Source organism: Etheostoma cragini, chromosome 4 (genome assembly GCF_013103735.1).
Source record: "Etheostoma cragini isolate CJK2018 chromosome 4, CSU_Ecrag_1.0, whole genome shotgun sequence".
Lineage (NCBI taxonomy): Eukaryota > Metazoa > Chordata > Actinopteri > Perciformes > Percidae > Etheostoma > Etheostoma cragini.
The window spans coordinates 4541233-4557424 of NC_048410.1; the positions used below are offsets into that span (position 1 = coordinate 4541233).

At 39.4% G+C, this 16192-nt stretch overlaps 1 protein-coding gene across 2 annotated transcripts in view; it reads left to right on the forward strand.

Annotated features, from left to right (window-relative positions):
- Positions 1 to 777: 777 nt before the first annotated feature.
- Positions 778 to 16192, forward strand: part of cntn3b (contactin 3b) — a 49398-nt gene continuing 33983 nt past the window's right edge. The window contains exons 1-3 of one of the 2 annotated variants that reach the window (XM_034869846.1): positions 778 to 1169; positions 6959 to 7094; positions 8983 to 9118. In XM_034869846.1, the coding sequence (XP_034725737.1) occupies positions 7040 to 7094; positions 8983 to 9118 (191 nt within the window). In that variant the 5' untranslated portion in view covers positions 778 to 1169; positions 6959 to 7039. Of the gene's footprint in view, positions 1170 to 6958; positions 7095 to 8982; positions 9119 to 16192 lie in introns of those variants that run through there. The other variant, XM_034869847.1, reaches the window with a different exon arrangement.

Here is a 16192-nt window from a genome sequence, read left to right on the forward strand (position 1 = left end):
CTTAACCCCACCCATTAAGAAGCCACTTATTATTTCTTCTAATTCAAACTCATTGGCCTATAACATAATGAGTTGTTCAGGTCCGAGTGTATTTATGAAACTTTGTTGTCGTTCTGCACCTGTTATTCCCACACAAAGTAACAAAATTGTTATATTTCAAGCACTTTCTGATTAAGTTCTAAGAAATAAGCACCAATAATGTTCAAGAACCTAATAATGGCAGTAGCTCTGTCTGTAGGGAGTGGGGTTAGAAACCACAGTGTTGCTGGTTCAATTCCCTGAATGGACTTAAGTGTAGATTGGTAGCTGGAGAGATGCCTCTTCACCTCCTGAGCACTGCTAGGTGCTCTTGAGCAACTTGCAACTCTGACATCTCTCCATTGGTGCACGACATATATAAAAGCTTATACATTTTTATATCCTTTCACAACTGAATTTCCTTGTTTTCTCAGAAAAAAAATGATAATGTAATCATAAATGTGATCTCAGAGGGGTAACTGTCAAATATGAACCATAAATTAATGCATATATCATTTTTAATAGAGCAAAAGTAAACATCTGTTAACTATTATATTGTATTGTGTAGATTTAAAAAGCCACTAGCGTGGTGGGTCCACCAGACCCGGAATCAAAAACACAAATGGGAACACCACACAAGGGTTAGGCAATGGAATGCCAGGTGCCCATAGGCTGGTGGCGCATTACTGTGCTGCGATGGGTGTTTCCACGCGTCACCAGTGGGCGCTTCTTCCTGCGTACAAAGAGAGCAGAGCCCGGGGATGCGCACAATGTGAGTCTCCGCTCAGAGCCACCACTGTCCTCTCGGCTTCTTGGCAACATCTTGTGGAGTGTAATACGAGGTGGTCGAGGAGCTTTCCGGCGCATCAGCGAGACAAAAACTCACTGACTGTGGATTTTACCGAGGAAGAGGAGACTGTTTGTCCCGTCCTCGAGCACCGAGAGACGCACTAACAGACGGAGCAGAATTAGGAGCAGAGCGCAAACACTGCTGGAGCAGAGAGCAGCAATCTCCTCTCTGGCTTCTGAGAGAGAAAAGAGTTGCTGTGAGAAATGTAAGGCGCCCATCAGAGCCACAGATAACACATCTAACGGCTGGAATTACAATCAAAGCAGTTTGAGGAAGAGGGAAACAATGCATCCGAGATCAAGTAAGTAGCCTGTCCGGGCAGAAATAATCAGTGGCATGTTTGCACGTTTTTTTCCTGCCTTTGCATTTAAATATGGAAAGAATCGTATGTTGTTAAGTTTGCTACCTTTGCTTTGCAAGAAAAAACAGTAAGTTAATCTAAATCAGAGCAAAGTAAAATAACCTAAAAAAAAAGCCATATCCCTATGGCTAGATGTCTTCATCTAATATCGGGGATAAGGGCAGCATGTCGACCGAGATGCATGATGCTGATGATTGCGTTTCTAGACGAGTCTCAAACGGTTTAGATGGTCCTACTGGGATTTCTACTGTAAAGGCTCATTTCCCTCATCTAGGACCAAGTCCATACGGGGCTGCTCTGCTCAGTCACACAAACAGCATGAGGACTGTCCCCCTGGTGAAAAGCTGTCTCTCCAACTTATTTAAGGAAATTATTTTAGTCTCTGCAGAGAAAAAGAGTTTGAGCTCGTGGATTTCTTTTCTTTTTTTTCTCTTTTTTTTCTGTCATTTAACACCATGCCATTCTAATATTTGCATAGGATCTTTCTAAAAAAAATAAAAAAATAACTATGATATTATTATAGTTGCAGTTTAGGGACACAAGGCCTATTAGTAATTATTGCACAACATCGTTTTTGTGGGAGGTAAAATTTAGGCCACCAGTGGTCTGCACTCAAGTATTCTTTTTTATTTTCACCCAAACTACAAAAGGACAGACCCAAGCAAAAATGTCCACATTGTAGAACAATAAAGTTTATCTTTTCTTATCTTAACAGTGAGAGAAAAATGCCCAGCCTTCTCCGTCGTCAAAGTCTGGTTCTATTCAGCAGGGATTGTAATCGTTCTCCCATACTCATGCTTATTTATAGATCCTTTGCACATAATTTGAGCAGTGGCCAAATGAGAGGTGAAACATGTCTTTGAAGCCATGCAGTGAATTATTCTATGCATGAGTTTGTAGCATCCTCAGAAACCCCTTTATGATTGAACCAGACTGGCAATGATATTGTACAGCCAGTTTCTTTTCAGAAAAGGCGGAGGAATTGATTGAATAGCACACACAGAAAAAGAAGAAAAAAATGTAAAGAGGCTGCCTGCTCCACATCCTTGACCTCTAGTCCTGTGTTTGTGGCTGTATCGAGGATGAGGATATGGGGATGTGCCTGGCTGATGATGGGGTTGAGAAATGGATCGCTGCTCCCCTCTCTTTTAAGTGCACTTACTCTCCTGCCCTTGCGTTAGGCAGCTGCTGAGGGATGCAGCCGTGTTTAACATAGGAGAGAGTCACCGGGGGCGTCCTGCTGTCTTTTAGGGATTCAGTGATTTTTCGCATGAAAATACACAGCTGTATAACATCTGCAGAGTGTCCTGCCCAGATGTGTCTAACGGGTAAACAGATATATTAAAACATGTACGTTATGAATGTAAAAATTTCAGTTTTTGTGTGAAAACTCTCATATATAGATCATGACTACATACGTGTCCCTGCTCTACTTTTGCGTAAGATTACACAAGCCGACATGTTTATTCACATGACATGGCGCTCCCTCATCTGTTTATTGCTACATGTGTATGCTTTCCCCCAGCATTCATAAGTGACATAGTCTTCAAGGCCACTTGAAATGAAATGTAAGGAAACATCTCAGGAGATAACATGCATTCAAGCCATACTTTTATGAATGTTAATGTAATAGCTGTTGAGATTGGGTTGTGGGGGGACTTGAGATGCCTTTTTATTTGAAACCTTAATACATAATTTGCTATGGGAAGCATTACTCACTCCTCTAAGAGTTATGACGCAATCAATACTGAACAATTATTCCTACTTTGGTTCTTCTTCTCATTTTACAAGCCATGAAATACAGACAATAAGTTCTGCCTTTATTTGTTAATCACGTCACTTATTTTATTTGCTATGCTCCTTGGCTCATGTGGAATAGACTTGTGCAGGTTGTCAGTTAGTCAGAGTAAATTAGGGGGCATCAGTGCTTAGTTGATTGTGAATTCATTGGCGAAAACTCAGAGCAGCTGTGCATTCAGATTGAGTACGTCCCTGGTGGCGGATCTTTGTCTCCCAGGTTCTCTTGCTGATTGATTTAATGCAGATGGCAGATAGTCATAAAGACAATAACTTAAAGGAATGAGTGCATCATATACTGTAGTGAATGCATAACCATTGTGCCACTGGTGTTCAATTTGGACACAATGAGTTTATTTTTTGTATTTTTTTGAGTGTAGTAAATCTCCATCTCCTAGCTCTGTGTACTCCTTGTGATGTGACTATAGGCCTTGAGCGTGCACACCCCTTTGAAAGAAACTCTCCCCTCCTCCCTCCCTTATTGGATTCTTGTGCAATTATGCAGTCTTAAGGGATGCCTTTAACCACCTTTACTATCAATTATGTACCAAACAACAGCCCCACTAACCAAGAAGTCATCTAATTTACCCTGGAATGCATTTAGCCAATGACTTCTATTAGCTCATTTGGAGGTGAAAGTGCAATGCCTCATTACATCTGGAAGAACAATCTTTTGCTCAATCATTTCAGTTGAGAAAGTTGAAGAAAGAAAATGCCATTTCACCTTCATCTCTGCAAAAGGACAGAAAGACTTGTTTTCCGTTAGTTAATTTTTTCTTTTTTTCTTTTGGATTTTCTAAAGCTTTAGCATATGCAGCTGCTTAAGGTTTAACACTGGTGCAGCTTTTTGAAGGTCAGAAGTGATACAATTCTTTCTTCAGTTTTTAGCTGCTCTGAAATGGCTTTTGGAGCATCATGAGAAACTTAAGCTCTCCATAGAGAGCCACTGAAAAGCCGTTGGCTGGAAATGAAATTCTTCAAGGGTGGGGTGACACATTCTTTACATGCAGTGGCTCAAGAACTGGCATGTATTGGACCTTTAAATAAACCCAAAATTCAAACACAAATCAACTAAGAAGAAAAACATTCTAAAAATTAAAATGTCCCTGCAGGTCTTACAGACTGCAGAATGAAGCTGTGCTCAGGGGCAAAAATCCATCATATCAGAAGAGACACTGTGCCATGAACTGTGTAACACACAACTTGCAAAGCACGAGTTTTCGAAGAGATTTTCCTCCCAGGATCTTGAGGCTCTTAGGCCTGATGGGTTGGGATGACGAGTTTGAATCCTCCAAGAAGCGGATGGCGGTTAATATTGCACTCAAACTGAAAAATGCAGCACACCATTTTTTTTTCTCTACAGTAGAATCTCAAACCGTGTAATCCAATGCGATGGGTTTTTGAGTGGCAAAGCGCCTCCTAAATTTTGAAAGACATCAGGAAATCCACTCTGAGTCTCACTGTGTCTGCAATTACTCCAGATGAGGAACAATTACTGGCACCAGGACAGTCAAGTTGAGCCAACATTAGCCAGTAAAGTGTGATCAGGCAAATGGGATGATCCCCCCCCCCCGTTTCTATTGTGTCTGCTCAGCACCACAATATTTGCATGCTTGATACTCCTCCACAGGATTACATAGCCATGGTTTTCATGTCAAACTCCAGCCACAATCCTACACTTACAAATTGGTGAAACAAGTGAGTGGTTAGTATGTTTTAAGAATTCCAAAGATAGCCCTGGGTTAATCCACATAACAGGGTCGTGTTGTAAGGATGAGGGGTTGGCTTGAATTCTTAATCCTGAGAGGCGTATCACTTTCCACTTACTGTGATGTAGGTCAGGGCTTGAGCAAAGCCCCTCCTGTCCCACTGATACTGCAATTAGAGTCTTAGGGCTCTTTGCTCCACCTCCTCATAAGAAAAGTTTGTAGTCATTGATCACTGGTTAGATGGGATATCTGATGCAGCAGTTTATGGATGATATATATATATATATATATATATATATATATATATATATATCTATATATATATATATATATATATATATATTTATTATTTACTAATATATTTTCAACATTGCCAGCAATGGCCTGATAAAACCAGAGGTATTAACAGCGTGCTCCAGCTATTAGGTGCTATTGGGACCCCAGAAGAGTCAGATTATATAATGAATGGTCAAAATCAGTGCGTCAAAGGCTGAGATGTCCTCACTTTTATCATACTTGTATGGGTCAAGCTCTAAAACCACTGGATCTTACATTTCCCATAATGAGACCATAAGCATATTTCCTACTCCACACGAGCAGCAGAAACACAAGTAGTGTTGGGGAAGTTACTATCCTAACCAATTACTTATTACTCATTGAAAAAGTAATCACATTTTTACACACTTTACCAATTACTCAACAGCAAAAGTATTTAGTTACTTTACTTGTTACATTACTTTTGTTCACTCAGCACAGCTCCTTTAAAGAGCTCATATTATGCTTTTTGGCTTTTTCCCTCCCTTTATTGTGATATATATTATTTTGTGCACGTTGTAGGTTTGTAAAGTGAGAAAGCCCAAAGTCCACTCCAAAGGCACTTTCCATCCAGAGAAAACACTGTTCACCAACTGCTCCAAGCAGCTCTATTCCCGCCTATACTTCTGTGACAAACATGCATCCCTTTGAAACACGCCCTCATACTCGGCTTCTGACTGGCTAGTAGTCCTTACCTAGATACTGCGCATGTGCAACTCCCAACAAAGATGGAACAGAAGTGAGATGTCTCACTCTGTAGCTAAACCAGAGAGGGTGGAAATAGGATCTTCATCAATTTGCAGTGTAACATTAATAAAGTCTATTTTTATTTTTATTAAGCCACATAAACCTATTCTGGTACAACCTCTAAATACAATTGAACCTCAAAATGAGTATAAAATGAGCATTTTAACAACTCCAAAGCCACCACATGAACAGATAAATGAAGCACTTTAGTCCTATTGGGACAAAAGAAATGACAAATTAATTAGATCTAACACATTATTTGTTTAAATTAATTTGAAGATGATCAAAGTAGCTCAATAGCCCCCCTTCTGTCGCTAGCAATGATGACAATCATGATTAGTGACGATTCTCTCCAAACAATCAGAAGACTGCATGTATTCCCATCACCTTCTGGTATCGCCTCAGCTCGCTTGGAACCTCGAATGAGGTGATACTAAAAAAAAAGTACCTGCTAGCAGGTACCAGGGACTTTTTTTGATAATGGAAAACCAAAAAAGACAAGTAGAGGCCAGTCAAGCAGGTACCACGCAGTGGAAAAACCCCATTAGCTTGATATGTTAAATCATTGTGCCCTTTTAAAGGGATAAAGACCTTGGTAAAAAAGGCATAGGTTGACAATTACAGTTATATCTTTACGACGGTCAAAGCTAATAGCTGACAATAAAATGTACCATTTGTGATGTTTTAGAATGTATCTAAGGGAATGATGTGTGTGTTTAAAAATGAAAGCAGTCAGCTTGCTTAAATTCAGTCATCTACCAAACCCTTTGTTAAAGTATGAAGTGGCATTTCGTGGATTGCTGGTACACAGTCTGCCAGCTCCTATTGATAGTCAAATTGGAAGAGAGAAGTATCTTTTGAGGTCAATCATTTCCTTCCTCACTTATGATGAAAACATACCCATTTAGCAGCTGTTTCTTCTGTGCCACCAGCAAATTGCACCGCCTGTTTGTATTCTCAGGTTTCTCTTCTGCATCCCCCCCCATCCCCTTTTTTACTTCCTCAAGATTCACTTTCTCTTCACTTACATAATCTCCCAAATAATAAGAACCAATTATGTAGCTTAGCAGGGCTATAATCATGTTTTTTGCTGATGAATGCTTGTCGTATTTGGATCAAAATGTCATATTTTAATCACATCCATAATTACTTTCCCTTCAGATTAAAATTCTTGTATGCAAGGGAGAGCATTCCATTCACACTCAATTGGATGAGAGTCTTAATAGCCCCCAGCAACTAAAGATGATGTTACCATGGAAACAAATTGTTCTGCTATCAATCACTGGATGCCTTGCAGGTAAGATATTTTAAATTTGAGTCTGACTGCACTTGTTTATGCCATGACAAATTCTCTCATATATTTGTGTTAGCTAATGCATATTCATTACAGGACATTGTTACTGTTGTGCTTTTTTTGTGTTACACTACATGCTAAGTGCAAGTCTATAAGGTTAGAGGTTATTAATATCATTTCACTCTTAGAAAGCAGTGTTTGTACAAAATATGGATTTTTATCCATTAGTGAGAAAGAGACAACACTGGAACAGTTGTAAATAACCTCAGAAAAAAAACTCTTCTTCTCCACCAAAAAGGCTACACTGATTAAGTTGCAGTCATTACATACAGAGCTCCAGCATGATGTCCTTCACCGCTCCCCAGAGCGGTGTCCTGCTGCACATTTACATTGCACTGTCAGGCACGACTGGGAGTCCGATCCCATTCCTGTTTATGGCCTGTCCCGATCATTATCAGGATCCATGCAATGAATCCAACCCCGCATTTTAGCACAATCTACTTGTCCCCCGCCTCATTTTGCCCTTGTGTGGCCACCTGGGATTTGAGCAGGAGAAGCACAGACATTCTACCAGAATGTCAACCCTTGTTCAAATGACATTGTAAATCCCAATGAATGTTATTCAAATTGGCTCATTGGTAATTCATGCCGAGTACTCTAGGGATCCAGATCCAAGCAGTCTCACCTTCCTAGCGGCCAAGTGTTTTTTAACAAGGCCTTGGTTGCTGCCTATAGGTGCTAGTTCTTATTCAGTGTTGTGATGGAAACCCTTCAAAATCACTCCAGATGATGATAATCATTGTGACATCTGAAGGGATAGCTTGCCCGGCTTTACGTTTGGGAACTTCACAAAATACACTGACACCTTAGATGTTAGCCTGCGCTGCATCATATTCAAATTCACTCAAGGGAGATCTTGTTAAACCAAAACTGTGAGGTGAATGAATTTGATGTTAGTAAGCTAGTTGTTTGAACATTTATGAATAGATTGTTCTACAACAAAGGATGTACACCAAACGTAACTTTTTTTACTCTACTTTAAAAAAGCTAATTCCAACTATCTTTCTGAAAAACCATCACCTATTTTTTTGTCATGTTTTGTTTCTCAAGTGAAATATGTGTTCATTCCTTGACACATTATTACAGGTTAAAACCACACGTAGAACTGATAGCCACACGCTGCAATATGTTAGCAGTAGGATATTAATTAGGCCGACTCTGCTTTCATTTAGTACCAGATTGTGTTCCACCTCCTTTCCTTTTAAGCTGCTGGCAGATGAGTGCATCCTTATGGCCTCAATTAACAAGTGCATGCGAAGTATATGACACAGATGATCTGAAAATAACTCATTCTGCTTTATTTATCAATCCTGTCACTCACAGGGAATCATTAATTATTGAGGAAATATATGAAAACTGTCTTTCTACATCAGTAGTCATCTTTTGTAGTCTATAGCGCTCAACTTCAGTCCACATCTATTATTATCCATCATTATCATATTGTTTATGGCAAGTAATTGACACTGAAACCTCAGTTTAGTTGTGCTACTCAGTATATGTGAAAAACTGATACCTAATAAGTCAGCATTAGCAGTTAATGCCTAACAAGGATAAGTGGGATTTGCTCTTATTGATGCATTACAAGCAAACTGTGTAAACATCTTGGTGAAGGTCCTAATGCATTCCTTTGCTTTTTTTTTTCTTTGGAAAGACAGTATATCAAAAAACGTAATATACACTAAGGGTCAGAAAGTTGCTGTATCGCAGCAAGATTGACAATTTGTCCACACCGTCTCTTTACTTTTGCTGTATTTTTCCAGTGTTTTTTCTTGAGGTCAAAGAGACACTTTTTCTGGCTTGTACTACTATAGACTTTTTCCCCTTTCCCCAGCCTGTACAGAGGATGTCATATTTCAAGGGCCAAGATGGAAGACAGAGCCAAGTGACCTCATTTTACCGATCAACTCCCCAGACCAGCAGGCTACCATCACGTGCGAGGCAGAAGGGAGCCCTCCTCCACAGTACAGGTAAATTACCACATCAAAGCTATATACACCACAAGCCTTGGCTCAACTGTCTACCTGCTTTGGCTCAACATCCACTTCACTTGTTGAAAATCCATTGCTGCTTAATTGCTTGTGAATCCTTATTGCATCCAAATCAAAGAGGGTACAGATAGCGCTGATGGCTATTGATCTGTTAAAGAACGTTTTTTAGGACATAAATGCTGGAAAGAGATTACGCACCATCCAACAACAAAAAAGAGGCTTCAAAGAGCAACTGCTTAATTGAGCATCCATTTCTAATTGAAAAAAAAAGCTTATCCGTCTCAGCCTAGGCTATGATGTAGAGCAAGAGTCAGAGTGATGAATATGCCAACACCTCAGATATTAGTGGGGTTAACTTTATTAATGATAAGATTTAAGCCACAGAACGGCTGAAGCTGATGATTTATAATATGGTTCATGGCTTAAGAAATCATTAGGAGAGACAAGGAGATTCCAACAACTCATTTGCACCACAGATCCTTTGATATCTCCCTGGCTATTCCCTGGCGGTGCAGGGAGAACTGCCTGAAAATGGCAGCTGGCGGTGTTTCTTTTGTGGTAGATTGTGTTTCGGAGCTTGGTCAGCACCATGTAGATGCACAGCAAGCAGGGCAGAGAGGAAATAACCTTGTGAGTGACATTCTGTTAAATGCTTACATTTCCTTTCATGTGTCTGCACTGAAAACATGGTCTAGGCACAGCAGCAGAGGATATCATTGTACCTATTGTGCAATCTGAGCTTTCTCAGGATAGTCAGTCTCAATAAAAGTTGAAACCATCACTTGCATTATTTCCCCCGCAACTTAAAGCATTCTGACGTTCACTAGTGTTGTGGAAGAGGTTTTTCTCTTTCTGGTTGTTTGTGCAGCAGAAGGCAGCTGTTTTTAGCAAATAAGCTCAGATAAACATACTTTAGGCTACTTGCCCAGAACCAAACAGCAAATAAACAACTTATTAGTGACTATTGAGTTAACATAATGATCCCTCTTTCATCCCTACTCAGTTACTTTTACAATTTTTTTATCTCCATTTTATTCCATGTTAAAAGTTTTACGGGGGGAGTTTCTCCTTATCTGAATCTAGGGTCCAAGGATAGAGGGTGCTGTATGCTGTACACATTGTGGATTTGTTCCTTGAAACAAAATTTGTGATATTGAATGAAATTGACTTGAATTGAATTTTCTAAGAGAGCATTTGGCAGCTACAGTGCCAGATATATTTGTCAGGAGTAGGTGGAGACCAAAACAAAGCTAAAAGGAGGTTAAAAATCTGACTCGCATTGGTCAGGTAACATTAACACATATCCAAATAATATGTTCATGGCATATGTAACTAAGCAATAGTTTGCTAATACATTATATTACAAGCTAATAATTTCAAAAAAGTGTGATTTTTAGCTTGTTGTGGAATTGACCTCAAGAGACCAAAAACTTCAAACAGAAAACAATCTGATGCAGCTTTAGGTTTTCTGATTTGAAATGTATGCAATGTGGCTGTTTATTACAACCTTAACATTTGATTTGTGTGATATTATTTAAAACACTACAACATGTACACCATCCACTTATAAGATGATCTGTTGAGAAAATCATTTTTGTTACCATTTTTGTTGCTCTGATTTTATGTAAAGCTACTGTGTCCCTAGTGAACCTAGTGCGGCTCCTCTCTTGTTTTTGTCCATTTTTTTGTGTATCCTCAGAGCTGTAGTACTTGGAGTTCACTAACTTCCAGCCATTTTGGAACTCAGCTGATAGTACAAACCAACACACTCAATATGTGGTCATTAGATCCATTGGTTAAAGTCAGTGCCCTCATTTAAATAAAATACAAAAAAACTGAAACCAGGTTTTTAAAGGAAGAACTGACGTTTGAGTGAGCAAGCTCTCACCAATGTTGATTGACATTTCTGGTAATGCTTTTAAAGACACTAGATTTCTACCCTTAATCTTACGTTGTCATTCTTTTCAGCGTTATTTGGGTTGCATCAGTTTTTATGACACTGATTGTACTTGACTTGTTTCCCTTCGGGCAAGGAGAGGACTTTTTTGTCCTGATAATAAAATGGAAAGCATAAATTCATGGCAATTTATTTCTCCAACACTGAAATTAGAACATCAAAATGTCCTGAGCAAACTCCTTTTGGAAATGGTCACGCTATAACTTTCACTCGAGTCTGCAAACTATGGGCCCAGACCCTGCAAATGAACAGTATTTGTATAATTAGATATGCCCAGCGAGAGGGTATTACATTCATAGCTCCACACTTAATTTCCTCAGTTACTGCAGCTATTAGGAAAAATACATCCATTTGGTTTAATATCCATAGAAAAAAAATTAGGTCACACAATATCAAATTTGCCAGAGAAGATGATGTTAACCCTAGTCAGGGAGCCACTGTAGCATTGAGGATATCAGTTATCTTGCAGTAGGGTGTTTCAGCTTTTCAGCATATTTTACAGTGATAAAATTGAGATAAAATATTGAAATTATTAGTCAGATATCATCTGAATCCAGCGGACAGTGGCCAAATATAACCAGTATATTGGTTTTTCAGCAAAACTGCATGAACATTAGAATAGTACAGTATGAAGTAATACCAGGCATAATATAGCGTATGTATATAATATATACAGTATATGTATTATTTTTTGTATATATTTTTTTCATTTTAAACATAAGAAAGTAGCATGGGTATTCACTGTACATGTCAAAAATCTTTATAGTTTATGTCATATAATCTTTAGAGGAAAAAAGAAGGCTCACAGGATAACGCTGCTGTTACTCTATATTTTTCGCTCTTTTGTTGGTTCCTACTGAAGATGTAAATGTTTATACAGTATATTTTAATATCTTTAAAAAAAAAATTGACAGCTAAATTTTTTTAGCAAACATCTCACAAACATAGTAACTGGTGCATTTGTTGGAGATCATTTTCAGCAGCGGATAATTACTAATTTGATGCTCTAGCCACCGTCCCGCTGCTGTAAATACTCACTAGTCACAGTCTAGCAGTAGTATGGTGTATGTGGTATTGGTCCCTATCTTGCACGCGGTGCAGCGCGGCGCAAAGCCCAACGCTATTATCTTTGCTATTTTAAGAGCGACGCAGTTGTTAATTTCCAGTCCAGCGCCCATGTTGTTTAAACAGCAAATGCACCTGTGCCCACCTTAGCGCTCGTGGGCGTGCTGCTCTTACGGGAAGGTGTGTTCAGGTGAATTCTTTGTGTAGTATATATTGAGGCAGTGGGAAGTGATCGTGCCATTGACCAATAAACAACCTTGTCTAAAGTCAATAGCGCAGCGTTTCATTGTATTTTAACAGTGTATCAGTAAAATGTGCCTAGGCTTGTGCACAGCGGGTGTACACTTTGCTTGCTACACACAGAAGCAGCAGCACACACATGCAAAAGCTTAAAAATAAAAATATTACGATTCAAATCCGCCATCATAATAACAATGCGCCAAGGTATAAGCTCGCCTGGCTTTTTAAGGGAATGGAAGATGACACTCTGATCGGTTTAGTGCATGTTACGCCCAAAAATCACCTAGTAAGTACTGAAGACACTTAGTACAACCCTTCTGAACCATGTTCCTGGCGCACACACCCTTTTTTTCCCCCGTCAAACAAGCAAACGTGAATTTGGACACGCCCTAAACGCACCTGTTCCATGCACTTCAAGCCGTGCACTTAGATTGTTAAAATAGGGCCCCTTGAGTCAATATAAAATGTAGGGCTCATGTTCAAAGAAATAAGAGTAGAGTTGACCCAGTGGAATAGTGTGACTCATTGATGTGTTTTTTACAATATATTTCAAGCATAGATACCGTCAGGATTTGGTTACACGTTAGTTACACAAATTCATTGTTGGTTTTGGTCTTTTTACGTGGTTGATTGACAGGAAAAAGCCTTATACGTTAGATCATTACCAGTAACTGTGGCAGAGACCGTCAAGTGCTGATGCTCAGCAATCACACAAGGAAAATATGCAGACCAGGGAAGCCGGGCAGAATGTGATGCAGACTGACATTATGGAAATTGCAGGGGAACACTAACTGAAAAAGGCAGGACGAGGTAGAGTTAAAACACCTAAAATGTAACCGAGAAACATGCTCACTTAATTTCTCCTGTACTCCTGAAAAGATATACTGATTTTGGATTGATATTTGATAGGGAGGTAGAAACGTCCTTTAATAGGGTTTAACAGGGGCACGTTAAAAAATCATGCCTAGTTGGTTTACATGTTAGAGAAGAGAGAGCAGATATGATCAAATGAAAATACCAGGTTGTCTTTTGTGTCTACGCTCATAACCATGCTAGTTAGCTTCATTTCCGTCAGATTTTGTTTCCAACACTTCACTGCTCCCCTCCACTTTGCCCACTCGTTGACATTGTGAATATATGAACAGGAACCCTGACAGTTCTTCAGTTGACAAATAGTCCAGTGTAGTGCCAGAGCACACTCCAGGGCTCAGAGCTGTGCTTTATGAATACACCTGTCACTGTGTTTACCATGAATCCGCTGTACCACAGGATCAAGGGCACAGCAGTGATTGGAAAGGGGGAATAAAAAAGTACTCTGGCTGGTGTCTGCTATCATGTAATGTGACTTCAGGCAGATGTATGACTCTACCTTTGTTTACGGGTCGGTTCAGGGTAACAGTGACATAAATAGAACTGGAAGGGTGATTAGAAGATGTTATGAATTCAGATGCAATACAGAGTCAGATAACAGGACTGAATCTAAAAATTGTTTAAAATCAAATTGATTTATATCTTTTGGAGCGTTACTGTTCTTTTCCACGGTGAGAAAGTTCTATTGCCGCTTGGCTTATGAGATCATTTTAAAACCAATAGGATAAACCGAAAGAATGCCAGCCCTTGGTCTTAAATAAAGGCAGACATATAGACTTATATAGAATTTTTACTCTGCTGGAGCTTGATGAATATGCTTTTATTTCAGCCTGTCCTCATCCAGAGAACGGCCTTAATGGTCGATAACGCAAGCAACTCATAACGATCCATAATTACGCTTCTTGTTTAGGGAATTACCTCTCGTGGCTGTAGTAATTATCGCGAGAGCAACCGAGGACGAGAGGTGACAACGTATAAGCAGGTTGGGTGGATGGGTCAAACAAACAGGACTTTCACTGACGACACGGATTTATGTCCCATGTAAAAAACCAAATGTTTACTGTCACTTGAAATTAACCGAGTTTTACGGACCTTAGACCTTGTAGCAATGACATCTGTGACGTCACATTACATCCTCATTTTAGTAGTTTTACATGACTGAGTTTAAGCCAATCCCCGATGTTTAACTAACCCAGAGTATTTTTATTGCCTAAACTGAACTAGTTACGTTTCACAACATTTACTCCGTGTTTCAAACATGCATAACACGTGCATGTTAAATTAAAAAGAACATTCACATTATTACGTTTGCATGATTAAACCGCCACCATGCTTTAGATAGATAAATAGAACGTTGTTTGTGTCGTTTTGGGATTTTTTGAAAGTCAACCTATATTGTAAATTAGGTTTGAGGATCTTTGGTATTTATGTATTTATCTGACTGTTTTGAAAAAGGAGCCAATGGCATTACAGTTCAGTGGAATTGTACCTTGCATGATTTTATGTGATTAATAAAATTGATTGACTGGTTGTTTGATTGATTGATTCATTGGGTTATATATCCGATCATTTGTAATTGTAAATGGTATAATATATGTTGGTAAAGGGTTTATGACATAATATATTTCTGTTAATATGTCAGTAATTCCATAGGAGTTTTGAAGCTGATAGACACACACAGATACACAAAACCACAAACACACAAAAAACGGACACTATTACAGGGGGGTTTAAGGAATATTTATCCTGTTACATTTGACTTGGAAGCCAAATGAACATCAGTGTACTATAAAGCAGCAACAATGATGACAAACATAATTGTGGAGAGTACCCTGGTCAGCAATTGAATTTCCATTATCAGCTTTAAGCTCTGTGCTTGTGTGTGTGTGTGTGTGTGTAAGCGTGAACAGTGTGTGGTCTGTGTGTGGTCACCAGTGTGTGCTGCAGTACAATCCCCAGTCTATTTGACGTGGAGACCTCATGCAAAATTGATGTGAACCTCAAGGTTACAGGGAGTTCATTCAGAGCATGCTCAGATCAGCCCGCGCCTGCAGCACACCGCAGCAAATAGGACTGTTCTCCTAGACTCTGCTGGACTTACTGTAATCTCCTCTCCACCTGATGTGATTTTAAATTCATGATTTAAATTCAAACAGTCTGTCGGAGCAGCAGAACTGAAAGAGCTCTCATTAAGAGAAGGTTGCATCTGTATTGTCCCTTTTAGTATACAGAGATAACAGCCCAGCTGGGTTAATAAAGATGATGTGTGCATTGTGTTGTGCTGATGTTTCTTCACGTGTGAAGTGTGACGTCTCACATTTTTTGAGACACCTCTCACTTCTTACCTTTCACTGTCGCTATGTGGGGTATGTTTTTCTTTTTCTTTTCACAACTGGCTAGTAATGACAAAGATTTGGCATAGCTGCCATTAAAATGTCTAAATGGTCTTTTTCAGTAGGTTCAGATTGCATTCGTGTCAACCATTTACTCCTGTTGATCTGCCCTTACACTATTAAATAACATTAATCTTTTTGGGGTTAACATGGAAAAGGCAAACAAGGTTCCCCACGTCTTCTAATAACAGAGCCCTTCTCAGGTGTTTCTGCAGCAAGCGTAGGTAGGTGGCTCACTGATTGTGTCTGTTCTGCATTGACACCATCACACTCAACCTGCTGTCTCTCGAGGTGTGTGATCTGTCCAGGCTGCCCACCTTCCTTTCCCATTAAGTTCAGTCCTGCTGGGTAGCTGCAAGTCTAACTAGCTTCCCATCCATTTAACCCCTTCCTCTCCTGCACATACAATCCCTTCGGCACAAACACGGGAGGAAAAAGACAATGGAGAATTCAAAAGATGATCTACAAGGACTTTAACACAAAACACCTTAAACACTTGTAATCATAAAGGTGGTGTTTAATTCGAAA